The following is a 15642-nucleotide window of genomic DNA, read 5'->3' on the forward strand; positions in this document are numbered from 1 at the left end:
ACAACAGACAGCAAATCTGCTCATGCAACCCACATATCGAAAATGTCTGAAAAAGGATATTTCAGTATAAATAGATACTTAGTCACTTCACTAACGTAGCAGCTCCTTCCCCTTGTGCTCTATACTCCCTAAGAAAATTGCAATTTTTACCACATAAGTCAGTGTTCAGTCAGGGTTGCATGAAGCAAAGAGTTTCTTTGTTTTTGTAGATGAGGAGGGAACCTATTCCTGGAAAAACTGTGCTTTGCTTTGTATCTTGTTGCTCATCTACTCCAAAACAATAAATAATAAACATCAAACTCTCTCATATTGTACCAAGAAAAATATCTGTTTCTTAACTGTTAAGAAACAGATATTTTCTTAACAGAAAATATCTGTTTTTTTTATCTCACTACACTGACATTAGATGAGAGGTCATGAAAAAGCAAATAAGATGAACTTTATGTCTCTGGAGAAATAGACTACATTAAAAATGCAAGTGATGAAAGTGAGAGCTTTCCTGTGAAGCAATTCATTTCGCTTTTGTTTTACAATCCGTATTTTAACACTTTTTTAGGTCTAAGAGCAAAACGAGGATTTTCTATGGGTGTTTTCACACTTGATAGCTGATGTTCTTTTGCTATGCATCTTTAGCACTTATGGCCTCCATATGCTTCTCCCCACTTGCAAAAGCGCATAATGCATGGGACTCTGTAACACTCATGTTCCAGTCACAAGTGTACAAGTCTTACTGCAGCCTCTAATAAAAACAAAATGACCCACAAGAGAAATGATAGTGGGCATTAAGTGGCTATTTTTTATTTTAACTGAAGTATAAAGACTCAAATAATTTCCTGTACAGTGGACCCCTGGTATTTACGGGGATTAGACACTATAGCTACAGTGAATAGCAAAAATCCTGTCAATCTACCTGCCTATTTTAATATGTCAAAGACCAAATATACCTTAGTCTGCATTAATATTGTACACACAGTTGAAACAGTCTTAGCCCTGCACAAACATATACCTACAGTTCTAATTATTTCCACTCTTGCAGGGTACAGCCAATCAGTGCCAAGGAAAATAAATGCAGCTACCGGATTGGCTGCTTAAATTGCAAACGCCAGCCAATAACGGATCAAGCATAATATCACCCAGTTTTTTCAGTTTCCCAAACTGCAGTTTCAATCGAATAGTTTAGACATACACTATTAAATTTTTTTTTTACTTTTGCAGAACTTGGAGGAACATGTCAGAATTTTAAAAAGTTTAAATTACATGAGAATGCAGATTATAAATCAGTCCCAGGTAAATGCGATCTGTATTTCTCTGCATTATTGTTCCGTCTTATGACCCCTCTGACATGGCTGATACCCACACAGATACAGAAAGATCTCACTATTATTTATGAGCCTGTCAGACTCTTTCATTTTAATTAACTCCAAATGATGCCAGTCGGCCAGTTCCCTCCCATCAGGATGCTGAATGACTAAAACTTTTTGTGGCTAAAACAAACATTATTTTTACATCAACTTCTAAGTTATGTGAAAATCCTTTGAAGGCTCAGAATCAGTCCAGTACCGGTCCACATTCCAGGGGAGAAAGACTCACCTGGTATACATTACATTTTTAGCTATTGGAGTAACGCTTAAGAGAAATTAATTTACCTGCCGATTTTGATTTTGGCTGATATGATTTTTTTTTTGTCTGAAATGTCGCTAAATATAGCAAGAAAGTCACTGAGTTGGCAACAATGGAGTGAATATTGTTAACTCCAAACGTTCAGACCTGACCTGGTGGGCTGGTCTGTCAGTCAAACCTCTCACTGTAGAGCAGAAAAGGACAGAGACTGATTTTTAAACCTTTGCTGACGAAGATATGATTAGGGGATAAGATCAGCTTCACATGTAAGTATCGGCCGATCACGATCCCCCAAAATTAAGGAAATCGGCGCCCAGAAATCAACTGGTCGATAAATCAGTTGGCCAATAAATGTATCCTATATTATACATGTATATAATGTAAACAGCACTGCCAGAGAGATGCAATAAGTTTATAGCAGGTGTGTGAATGACCTAATGATCGGACTGCTGATTGCAGCCGGTCCACGTTGTTAGCAGAACTAGAGGGCCTCAAAACCAAATTTCGCTTAGGGCCCCATGGAGTCTTGGGCCGGCCCTGGTTGCCGTGACGGGAGCACACCAAAATGATACACATACTTCAAATACATGAAGTTTGATGTTCTGGAAATTCCCCATCAGTTCCTCCTGTTTGCACTCACTTAACTAAAAAATGCCAGTATACTAAACTGTGTGACAGCAGTTTAATACACTGCACACTGCACAATAGACAAATTTAGCTAAATGTATGTAAGAAAGTACAAGGTTTCCCCCAGACAACTTGCTAAGGCCAATGGTTGGGTACTAGGTCAGTCATTCATCCAGCGGCCAGTCGTGTTTTTGAGTTAAAAAAATGTTTAAAGTTGACAGGAAATTTGAAAGTATCACTTGATAATTATGTATTATCAGAAGATTGGAAGATTAATACCTGAAGACCAACTATAAAGTCTTAAAAAATACAAACATTTTTAAAAGACTTAAAAAATATGCAATGCTTAGCCTGGTGGGGGCACAAGTAAAGCCTGGTGGCCCACCAGTTTTATAATACACTGGAGAGAACCCTGAAGTAGATGTGCTTAACCAAAGAAACTCATTGGATTATTTTCTTTACATTTTCAGATAGTCAGATTTTTTTTGTCCCCAGACTCAAAGCATCACTTCTATTAAAACCAGCGTTTGTTCTTCAAACTTTTGCTCACAAATTTGACGGCGCAGCAACAGTCAGCTGCATCAAAGGGAAAACACCATCAACAGAAGTTCGCTGATTGCATCTCTGTCGTAAAATACCAGTGCTGCAGGCTAATGGAGTTTTCTGAAGAAGTCCCCCACTCTGTCAGTTTTTCATAATCACCTCACTCAGTGTTACATAGGACCATGTAATATTTGTAATTATTGACGCTGTGACAGACTTTTTTGAATTCATCATCGTCTCTTTTTTTTATTCCTGAGGGACCCAACATCACTGCCTCTCATCCACACTTTAAATTACTAAAATTCCTACTTTTCCTTTCCATTATCTGTTGCCTGCCTCTAAAGAATCAGACATATGGTTACTACAAAGAACTGGCGATTTTTTTGTGATATTAGATTCCTTCCAATATTATGATAATATGTGCCAGTAGATGAGGTCTGGCACATATTGGTCAAAGATTCTTGCTAAATAAGTCTCATTAATCATCAAGTCTTTAAACAATCTTCATGTGAAATCATAGAAAGATCTTTGGAAATAAGAAGGACAAATGTTTTACTTTCCACTTTATTTCTAGCCATGCTCAGCTGCTTTGAGCATCCTGCTGCGCGTGACTGAAATGCCAAGCAAACCCTGAAGACATGCTGACAAGCTAATTATCAAGCAGCTCTGTCACAAGTGGGCAGAAATTTTAAAAATAAGGTTCACACCACCATCATTATGTAAACAATCACGGTACTTGGTGCTAACCTCACACCCCACCAGACTACAGCTGGCGGACTTTAACGCAAGGGGGTCACACTCTCAGCGCGAGACAAGAAGGTTTGAGGGATCTGCAAGCCTTTTAAGAATCCAAGCCTTTGTCTTTTGCCTTTTATCTGAACTAATCTTAATTAGCATGGCATTAAAATTTGTGATCAAGGCAACAGCTTTGTTATTTGGAAACCATGCAGCCAAAATTGTTCCTCAAACTCATCACACCATTAGCAAATGTCAGCTCCATTGTGAATCAACACACAAAAACTGTTAATAACAAAGCTTCGGTTTATGGCTTAGTGAAAAGATGTCACCCATAACATGAAAACAACAGTCTGCTAAGTGCTGACGAGACATCGGAAGGAGGGCCAGCAGCCTCGTGGGCACAATTACACACATAAATACTCAGCTCGTTCTGTTTTGCTGCACTGGAATCTAATTAACAGAGATTATTTAAACTGGTCTACACACATTGGGAGAAATCAGCAGACTTACCACCAGTCTATGTGGGACTACATTGCCAAGGAATCCCTGAAATAGACTAAGCCTGCAAAAGCGCTAGAAAACTCATTTAAAAACCTTAAAACTTTGAGCAACATGGCTACCGGATCAGAATAACAACACATGGAATTACGGGAAGCAGACAGAAGCAATTCAATACATTTAGTAATCTATATGTGATGCAAGCTACTTGCTGAAGTTCGAAGAAGAAATCGGATTTACATAAGATTGAATGCAGCATAGTTGTCAGTGAAAGACTTCAGAAACTGCTGATCTATAAGGGTTTGCACGAACAACCATCTCTTCGGTTTATTGTCAGAAAAAGAGAAAGTGAGGAGCAGTCCTGTGGAAAAAAAAACTGCTTCGTGGTGAGAGGGTTTAAAGTGGGATGGGGAGACGGATGTGAGATGAGAGGAAGACAACAGAAGCTTGAATAACCACTTTTAACAACCAAAACACCTGGGAGACAATCGCTGAACATACAACTCATCAAACTTTTAAGGAGACTGATTAAAGACCATACTTGATGCCCCTCCTTTCATTTAATAAGAGAAAACTGAGTCTAAACTGAGCAAAGACTCATCACAATTAGACAGCAACAGACTGAAAAAACACTGCCTGATCCGATGAATATTAAGATGATGAGACAGAAATATGCATGGATTCCCCTCACCTTTCATCAATGCGTAAAGCTGGAGGTGGTAGCATAATGTTGTGTAGGTTATTTTATTGAGAATCTCTGAAACTGTAAAACACCACAGCCTGCCTAAGCAATGCTGTTGATTGTGTCCATGCCTTTATGACTGCAGTGAACCCATCTTCTTACAGCTAATTCAGCTGAATAGTACAACGTCACAAAACTAAAATCATCAAATTGGTTTCTTGAAGAAAAGGTAGTTCTAAAGTAAAAATGGTAGCCAAACCAGTACAAGCCAGTTGGGGTGGTCGATATGTGTGTGGTAACAAGAAGCACCTTCATCCATAGTTTACCTTTGAGTACAAAACTGACGATCATCGCTATCTTGTATGTAAGTACATTATATTATTTTATATAGGAAATTACATCTCTTTAAACATTTTCACTCATGAAAATACCAATAAATCTGCAAATTTAACCTCAGTCGGTACCAGGAAGGATTCAAAGAACATAAACAGAAGTAGGCACAGCTCATTTTAAAATTAACCCAACTACTGAAGGCAAGATTATTTGTGGTTCACCAGTTAAAGGGAGAGCAAAATAAATTCAGAAAAAAGCTGAAGGCGAATGCCTCCAGAGGAGACTCCAACTGCCCCTAATAGCCCATGATATAGTGAGCGTCAACAAGCCTTTATCTCCCTTTCACACAGAGCACTCACCAGTAACTTTTGATGGAGCTTTTGGTGGTTCAGGGACTCTTGGTGTAGTTGTGGAGCTCTGCTGTTGTCCTCTAGTGGATGAACGTTGTCCACACAGTGAAGGGGCAAAACATCATTTTTCAGCTGAAAAGATCACAAGAATGAAGTCAATCACTGCTCACTGGTTACGTTTCTGTAATCCATGGAAAAGAACTGTCCTTGTGTAACACATATGTACTTGGAAACAATATCTGAATTACTGGTGTTACTGTTATACTTTAAGGTTATTCTGGAAACGTGAACCGTCAGTTCACATCAGTTGACGGCATCAAGGTGTAAAAGATGTTTAATGAAATGCAGTTTCAAAACTGCTAGAATTTTTCACCGTACTGTTTCTATGGCTTAACATCACTTTAAAGTGATGCTAGGGAAAGTGTTAGCATGACCAGAGGTTTCTCCAGAGCCACACTGACGCTACCTGTTGTGCACTGTTGGTTAGTCTACTTAAAGGTGGCTGCTACACTTTGCCCTTGCTCAAAGAAAATATTAATTTGACGGGAAAATTTGAAGTGAAAAAAATATACCATAGACATTTATGGCCTAATAACTAAATTAGCACAAATTGTCACTGTTTTAAAACTTCTGTAATCAAAAGTTAATAGCTTGTTGTACTTGTGATATTTTAAAAAGTAGAAGATGATGTGTTTGAATCCCAGCCTGTACTTTTTTCCCATGCATGCCCTGGCTCTCTCCAGGTCCCATGTTAGGTTAATTGGTCTCTGCCCTTAGGTATGAGTGGGTGTGCATGCACGGTCTTTTGTCCCATATATGGCTCTATGGTAGAGTAGTTGTCTTGCGATCGGACGGTTGTAGGTTCGATTCCAGCTTCCTCCTGCCACATGTCGATGTGCCTCTGGGCAAGGCACTTAACCCCAAATTGCCTACCGATCTGCGTATCGGTGTATAAATGTGTGTGTTTGTGAGTGCGACTGGGTGAATGTGACTCTAGTGTAAAGTGCTATGAGTGGTCAAAATGACTGGAAAAGCGCTATATAAGTTCAGTCCATTTATTTATATCTTGATGCTGCCCTGTGTTAGACCGCTGACTTGTTACCCGAGGTTTATAACCCTAAAATTCAAACTTATCTTCATTTCACAAAGAAGTTTGTTTATGACACAAAGTGAGTACATGATACTTTCACTCAGTGTGTTCACACCATGAGAATTTCATGCTGGTCCCCCAGACTTTTCAGCAAAAGCAGTGAAGTGATTTGACACCAAGCAACTTGAGGTGTGCAAACAAAATATGTTTTCACCTCAATGGATAGCTTCAGTTAGATAAATGAACAAAAAACTTATTGATGCAGTATTTAATTGTAGATTTCAAGTGATAAAAATCAAATAATAGCGCTGTCTCATGAGAATTTTGTTTGGGAACGCTTTCGGTGAGTGGCATCAGGGTAACTAGATTGTGGCCTCTATCTTGATTGTATTAGCTCTCCTCAGTGCTTAGCACAGCTTTGTTTACCCAACAAACACTGCAAAGCGTACTACTTAAAAATAACACTGAAGCACTCATTCAAGCAGATACTCACAAACCCACTAAAGTGTAAGATGCCAGCAAGGTAAAAATAACATCCTCTCTCTGTGTTCAACCACTTAGCGATTGAGGTTGATAGCACTACCTAAGTCGCATGTTATTGCCAAGCTAGTGGTGCTGGCTGGAAATAATAATGCCCACTATTAAATTATTCATGGTTCCAGTCAGGTGGAACCAGATGCTGCTTTTGTGTCATAGAAGGAGAACTGTAACTCGACTCAAGTGTAAAGGGCCATCGCTGCGTGGAGACAAGCACTTCATCTAACAAGCATGGATGCTGCTGAGCTACAAGCAAAACAACACGGATGTCATGACATTCCCTTGGCTGCTTCCATGCAATATTTTCCTGGGATCTTTCAGAGGACAGTGGTTCAGTAAGGTGGGCTATGGAGGGACAAAGCCCAGGGTGCAGTTTACTGCCCCAGTCTGTTGTACTCTGTTGGTAGCCAACATTAACATTTGTGACCATGGCCAGAAGATGACCTTTTTTCTTTTTTGTTTAAAATCCACTCCGTGTTTCAATGCTGAATACTAATGCTGCGCTGCTTTGTGCCCGCCACTCATGGGAACAAGTGATGCTATTTTTAACCACTTGTCCCCAGCTGCACATCTCCAACCAGGGGCCAGTGGGCAATTAGTGTTTGTTTCTCATGGCAGGGGCAGCGCTAGATTCTCCCTAACCCAGGAAGACATCTGGAAGTGGGGTGTTTTTGTCCTGTACCTTACCCAGCCGCAAGGCAAGGCTCTCAAAGCAACAACTGTGCCTTTGAACAGCTCCACATTTTATTGCACGCAGGTTGCTGTATCGTCTGCAGCTATTTATGTGTTGCAATATCATTTTGCATGTTATTTATTTTTGTTGTTCATTGCCTTTAATAAATTTTTTTAAAAAGGACCGTTAAATCCTAGAATAACAAATTAGTATAAAGTTGGCCATTTCTGACTGCTTTTTAAAAAAACTTTTTTATAAATACGTTTAAAAACAAACAAAAAATAATTTCATTTAAATTCACTACTGGAAGTTTTGCCTTCAGAATAAATATATAAAATCTCAACAAATCTCCAAGATCTAAATGACTGCTTTAAAGAATAACCAGCTAAACAGACACTTGAATGTATATAGTGTTGTGACACTTGCAGACAAGTTTTACTTATAAGAGAAATAAAGTACAATCAAATAAAATATACATGAAGGAGGAAGAGGCTATGAACTCATCAACAATAGTACGGTCCACATTTTATTCTTGAGCCCCTTTTATATTTTTTCACTAATCCACCTTTCCCTTTCTGATGTAAACAGATTACATCTCCGATAGCTTTTAGTAAGAATTTTGAAGATTATTGATCTCTTCTCTCCGTTTTGACGAAACACATTTTAAAGGTTATCCGTGCACGGTCTTAAGAAAAACATAAGCCTTTCTATTTCTCAAACATCCTTAATGTTGGAAAGTGGCTCCACCGACACCTGGCGTGGGTAATGAAATATTTAGTAAAAAAAACATGGATGTCTATAAATCCGGGAGACGGAAGAAAAAAGTTTTAGATCATTTGAGTCAGAAAGTGCAGTAAGAAATATTTCTTCCCCTCTGTAATGGGATCCTTTGCGCTTTTGCATGTTCTGCCCTACATCTCATATCAGATAATGGTTAAAGCTTCGAAGGGCCGTCACGTTGGTCAAACATGATGTTATTTGTTGAAACTCCTGCTAAATTGTTGTGCTTAACTGACAGCAAATGATGCAGTGCATTATGCTATATTTGGATGAGCAGCTATAATGAGTCTGTTTAGGAGTCTGCATGTCATGATAACCTCTTTAATTTATTTTTGTTAGGGCAAATCTAATCCAATTCCCCTTATTACAGCTTCTTTATGCAATTATCCTGCGCCCCTGCTCATTGATGGGCCAGCATGGAGACAATGGACTGGGCAGCAAGCCTACTGACCTAACCTGAAGAGACCTGTAACATAATGTACCTCATCAGCGAGTCAACAAATACGAATCACTGCACAACAGAAGTCACTATGTTGTAGAGGCCACTGGACAAAAACATATTTGGTTTTTGTTGCAAAATATTACTTTTCTGGTCTAATAGAATAAAATTTACCCCAACATAAAAAAATAAATAAATAAAGAATGGATAACTCTGCAGCCACTTTACATCCCATTATTTATTCCCAGCATTAGCAGAGGTGTGCAATGACTTCAACTGACTGGCACAGTGTGTCTGTTGCAAAGCCTGCCAATAACATTTCATCAAAAAGCAGCCTTTTAACCTCCAATGAGGTGGACAGTACACAAAGCAGAATGTAACTGATTTGAGGACATGAAAACTGAAAGTGGTGTCCAACAAACACGCTACACATTAGAAGAGTCTTCCTTTGTTGTGTTTGCAAGCGGTGTGAATGGAACAATGCGGAGCCTGCTGATGTGCATATGAAAGGACGGTAATTCAGCAAGTTAGCAAGATGTTAATTTAAAATCAGTCTGAAGCTGTGTGAAGCACAGCGTGAATATGGGGGCAGACACAATAACCTAAACCTTTAGCATAAGCACAAAGGCAGGCACAGACTCCAAGATTAAATCCATGGAGATAAGCTGTTTTATCACAAAACAAATCCTGACAAATAATTGTCAGTGCCTGTGGATTTTGGCAAGATCCACTTAATCATCCTCAGCCCCCACCTTCATGTGTGATTGGCCCGCCCATCAGAGCAAATTCAAACATAGCTTCAAATCGCAAGAACAAACATAAAAACAAACCTGTTGACTCAAAAACCACTCGACCTCTTCTGCACACTGCCTTGCACAGTCATGCTTCCTAAGCTTTTTCTAATTTTGTCACATTACAGCCACAAACGGGAAAGCATTTCATTGGAATTTTATGTGACAAACACAAAGGAGCACGAGATTGTGAAATAGAAGAAAATCTTTTACTCTCATAAATAAATATCTAAATTGGTCTGTAATCAAATGTACAGCTTCCTGACTCAGGACTAAATAAAACAGCCTTCAGCTAAATTTGATCTACAAATCTTCTTGGTTAGATCTCCAATAGATTTGCACATCTAGAGTTTTAAATGTTTGCCAATAGTACCTCAAGTATAGTCAGATAAACAAAGATTGAACATCCATCCATCCATTTTCTGTTCACCCTTTTCCCTAATGGGGTCGGGAGGGTTGCTGGTGCCTATCTCCAGCTACGTTCCGGGCGAGAGGCGGGGTACACCCTGGACAGGTCGCTAGTCCGTCGCAGGGCAACACAGAGACATACAGGACAAACGACCATGCACACACTCACTCACCTCTAGGGAGAATTTAGAGAGACCAATTAACCTGACAGTCATGTTTTTGGACTGTGGGAGGAAGCCGGAGAGAACCCACGCATGCACAGGGAGAACATGCAAACTCCATGCAGAAATTGAACCCAGGACCTTCTTGCTGCAAGGCAACAGTGCTACCAACTGCGCCACTGTGCAGCCCTTAAGATTGAACATCAATTATTAAATCTATAGACCATCAATTGAATTTAGGTCTGAAGTTTGACTGGGTCATTCTACACATAATTATGCTTTGGCCTAAACTATTCCATTGTAGCTCCACCTGTATGTTTACGGCCATTGACCTGATGGAAGATGAATATCTGCTCTGGTCTTATGCAGCCTCTAACACTTTTTCTTCCAGGATGATTGTGTATTTATCTTTCAACTCTCTTCCAATCAACTCTACCGCCCTTCCTTATCCTTACTAAAGAATAGCAGTTCCATAGCATGATGCTGCCATCACCATTTCACACTACACTGGGTATAGTGTAGTTAGAGTGGTGTGTAGGGGACGTTTTCCACACAAACACACATGTACAGTAATGTTTTCCTCATCAGACTTATGAAGAAACTGCGGCTGAAGCGTCTGCTGAATTTAATAGATGGAGGAGAAAGGGGGGGGAAAACTGATTTTGTCCTGTAACTTAAAAGGGGCGACATAAAACGCTCTGAAGTATCTGTTCCTTGAACTCAGACTAGAGCACAGCCAAAATCTTAAGTGAAACTCTAAAAAGCAGCTTTTTAAACAGCTCATAAATCTTATATTAAAAGACGCTTTCATACAGGAACACATCTCTTCCTCGTACAAAAAACTGAAATGTAACTCACCCTCCTCCCTATGTGAAAAACAAACAGGAGGATCATAGAGGCAGCAACATTCAGTCCTTTCGTTGCTTGCATGCAGCTCTAAGCACGTTGGTACCAGACCATGCTGATCTGGATCACGCCAATCTTGCAGTTAATAAATGTGGGATCTTCTTTGGAACAGAGTCATATCTAAGAGTGAGGGACAGCATATAGGATCACCAGTAGTGACAATGATAGCTTACAGGCAACTTACGCCTGTATTAATTAATCAATTTGTATTATTTAATTTAATTTTACTAATATTCAGATGCAAATTTACATTTACTTCATATGAAGCCATCTCTACAAAAAAGTCCAAATCCTGCCTGGTATTTCACAGTCAATCCATTTCTTTCAGTGTAACACAAGCAGGTCCAGCTTGTAGTTCACATCCAAGTCATTGTCTCCATTCTGTAAACTTATGCTGTTACGTTCATCCATATGTTTAAAGTTGAGATTTCCTGTGATTTTTTTTGTTCCTTTCTCGAGGACTTTTGAGCTTACCTCCAATAAAAATATTTAACGTGCATTTCTGTCTTTTTTTTTCCAGACCAACAAATTCTATTTTATATTCCAGAAGCAATAGACCAGTAATGGATCAAAGAAAATCTTTTCAATTAGAAGTGAGAGCCTTCATCTTAAGTCACAACTAATTTGTAGTTCTAGCTCAGCTAAATCAAGAAGAGTTTAGTTTCATCTAGTGCCTCACAGCAAGAAAAAAAAACGGACGGGGCCCGGAGTATGTAAATATCTGGTTTTGACTGTGTAAACGGTGAAATGTCTCAATTGGAAGCTGTGTTTCAACCTTAAGTGATGTCAGCAATATTCACAATTATAAGAAGGCAAGAAAAAGTACTCAATAAAATGTGAGTAGACAAGATAAAACCTAGAGGCTTTGAAGCCAAAGAATGTGTATATAAAATTCTGATTAAATAAAATAAAACACCCTGCAGACACATTAAAGGCAAATGCTTAAATTACCATGCACAGAACAGACCAGCATTCGGAGCCGGTGATGTGGATGCTGACAATGATAATGCACTTTCACTCTGCGGTCACCGTCTCCTGAAGTCATCTTCACAGAGATTTCCCAGTGAAGACGATGTTATGTAACAACCAATGTGGACCCTGCTGTTCATATCACTAATGCCTCACACTGTGGCAGGGTCACGTGCTTTATCCAGGCCACATCCAGGCGCCAGCAGCAGCACTGTTCCAGCTGTTACTACAGCGTAGCCTCAGTCACTCAGGACCATGCTGAGCCATGCCTTACCCACACTGCTAACCCTCCACTTAGCGGCCATGTTTAGCTGTACGGGTGTCCTCGACACCGGCACCGGAGGGAGCGCTGATTGTATTCTGATCATCAGTGAACACTGTGTCCTGTATTCTGATTTTGTTGCTGTAAAAGAGTGTCCACATTTATTTTTTTTCATCGAGGATATGACTGCAGATACTGAGAACTGTTCTCCAGAAGGTTTCTCTCCATTAAAAGCGGGTCGTCCCTTTCCACTGTTGTCACATGCTTGTTTAGGAGAAAGGATTGCTGCAATGCAATGACTTTATGCCACTAGTTGAGCCCTCCTAGATAGACCACTTTTACTGATTGTCATTTGCTATTATGAGCAACTACATTTCAATTGTATCTCTGTATACTTATTTTTTATGCCAGTGCTATTTGCTGCAATATGTTCTTTTGCAACAGCAGCAGGATAAAAGGAGCAATTTTGTCAAAAAAGCTCGACTATTTAAGAAGGCTGTCATGCTTTGCTTTGCAAAGTATAGAAGTAATATCCAGCTAAGATGCATTAATGTAGTTGAAGCTGGAACATGCTGAAGATGTCCTGGACATAAATGAGTTGTATCATTATGATACAGTGCAGAGTCCATTCAAATATCCATCTATTGTATATACCAGCTAATCCTTGCTGTTTCCCAGAGTGGGGCCGGGCTCTATCTTGTGTGGAATATATATTATAAAGACATTTGCTAAAAAAGCAATACACTAAGAGTAGTAAATAAGCCAAAACTGTACAAAAATGTGTATATTCTGCATTTAAGATAAAAAAACCCCACCTTTGTCTTTAAGTATGTTCTACCTAAAATTCCTCAAGTGGCATAGGTTTAGCTTCACCTGGTTCAATAATTATTGATTAATTTTTGGTTTTAAATATCCAAAATGCTGTCAAACTGGCCTTTGACAGTATTCATCGCACTACAACTTTTTGTGACTGGTTGTGCTCATGTGAATACTGTTTCCTCCCAAGCAGGTTCCGGTGCGAGTCAGAATGCCGTGTGGCTCTGGATCGGAGTTCAGTGAAATTATCAAAATTCTCGAATGTATTTTTGATATTGATCACATGGTAGATATCATATTGCTTTACTGACCAGCTCTACTACTAAGCACCTGGTGCGATCTAATTATCAGTTGGCTAATCCAGAAATAATCAACAGATAAGCACTACACTGTACTGATGTTAAGTCAAACAGAAAAGGTGGAGCTTTTCACAAGTATTGTTTTAGCTGCAGATGCAACCTTTGCTACAAAAAAATCAAGTGTTCACAAAAGGAATGCAACATTTAGGTAATAAAATATTTTATTTTAAAAAAATAATTGAATTATTTGTTCTTGCATCTTTAAAATAATCTAACAATAACAATCGTTAGTTGTAGCCCTAATACTGTATATATCTGTTCTACACTCTGAATACAAAACAGACTGTATAGCAGTGATTACAACATCATCAATATCAGATAAATTGGATGACAGATTTGGGACAGACTGCTGGTCAGCAGCGTGTGGTAGCCCCTCAGGTCAGGAAATAAGGAGCAACTCAGCATGGAACCGAGTCATACAGCTGTTGTATCCTTCTCTCCTGTAAGTCCACACAAAGCTCTTGTGATTTAATGGTTAAGTAAGCTTGCATCAAAGTTTTATAAATGCTTGACACACTCCCTTGGTGTCAGCCCGTCTTGGGGAGACAGAAGCCTTTCATGTTTGCCCTAAATGGCAGATATTCTTACCGTTCCACAACTTAGCCTCATGCACCCCATCAAATTCCATCAAGCTCTGTTAATACATTTTATCATGTCTATCTGAGATCAACTGTGTCTAGCAAACCTCCAACAAATGCCTGACACACTCCATTAGCTGCTCCATTACTGATGGCACCACCTAACGCCTTCTGGTGAACGTTCTACATATGCCAAAGATTTTAAAGTTTATGGATTTACTCACTTATTGCTGGTGCATGTTCAACCACTCATTTTGTGTAAAAAAGTTATGACTTTGTTTATGTTGAGTTGTTTATGTAAATTTTAAACTATAAAACAAGAGTTTATCATAAATTTATGGCATAATTTTCCTAAAGTTTACAGGCTTAAAAATATGTAGTCTGGGAAAACCAGAGGACAGAAGGAAGGAAGAGAGCCATAACTTAAAAAATATGTTCAACAGAACTTTCTCTAGTTAAATCCCCCGCCCTCAACTCACTGAAGAGACAAGAAATTTGAGCTTGAAAGATGACTGCTTGTCTCTTGTGCATAGTGAAGACAAAAGCCACTTGCTAGCACCTCAGGGGTAATGGTTGAAATGATGAATGGCCATGCCTGCTTGTCAAGGTGGGCAGGATGAGCTACAGTATGAATGGGAGGCGAGCGTCAGAGCACTCTTTCATATCAGGAGGTGTGAGACGGGACTGACAAACCCAATTGTGGTCGCCTTTTAAGTAATTGACCTTGGAATAAAAAAGAAACTGCTGTTTGTATGTGCAAACGTGCAGAGAGAAAACATGAAATGTTTTTTTCCACAGAAAAAAAACAAATAGTTCGGCGTCAATCGTCTACTTCCACTCCTTGTATTCATTCTCATGGCTGCCATCTATAGGACTTAGTATCACTGCAAAGTGAGCTCCGGAGCAATTGGTAAAACATACATGTGCACAGACACATTTATTAAACCTAAATGCCCCCCTTACAACACATGCTATTAAATGTCATAACAGAGAGGTGCAAGCACACACTCATACAGACACCCCTACACACCAGTAACATAGTATCCGCTGCTGACTTACAGTGAGCTCCTATAAATCCCAGTTTTGATGGCTAACCTTGCATATTTGGTTAATACTATCTATCCAAGCAACTTGCTCAGTTTTAGTTGAAAGTTCTCTTTAATAGCCTCAGTCTTGGTCCTTTTCTCATATATTAAAACTGACACACATCTTTAGCATCCACAAGATGTAAAAACACTGACATTTTATTTGAGGATTTTTAAAAAATTCACCAAAAAATATGGTTCATTACACATAAAGCTAAAAAAAAAGAAAAAAAAACAGCACTTGCTATTATAATTGAATGCTTCTTTCCATATGCTGCAGCATTTTGTTGCAGACTTGAAGCGATTTAAAAAAAAAAAAATAAGGCAATGAGTTATTGCTTGCAAATAATATCCAGTGTCCTCTGGCTTCTCTGTAGACTGTCAAGCCTGCAATTCC

General features: G+C 39.1%; 1 protein-coding gene across 14 annotated transcripts in view; it reads right to left on the minus strand.

Annotated features, from left to right (window-relative positions):
* The window catches only part of rimbp2b (RIMS binding protein 2b), a 95987-nt gene that overhangs the window by 75432 nt on the left and 4913 nt on the right, over positions 1-15642 (minus strand). For all 14 annotated transcript variants that reach the window (XM_032578495.1, XM_032578500.1, XM_032578498.1 and 11 more), the window contains one exon: positions 5401-5523. In XM_032578495.1, the coding sequence (XP_032434386.1) occupies positions 5401-5523 (123 nt within the window). The remainder of the gene's footprint in view (positions 1-5400; positions 5524-15642) is intronic.

This window comes from Xiphophorus hellerii, chromosome 12 (assembly GCF_003331165.1).
Source record: "Xiphophorus hellerii strain 12219 chromosome 12, Xiphophorus_hellerii-4.1, whole genome shotgun sequence".
NCBI classification, from domain to species: domain Eukaryota; kingdom Metazoa; phylum Chordata; class Actinopteri; order Cyprinodontiformes; family Poeciliidae; genus Xiphophorus; species Xiphophorus hellerii.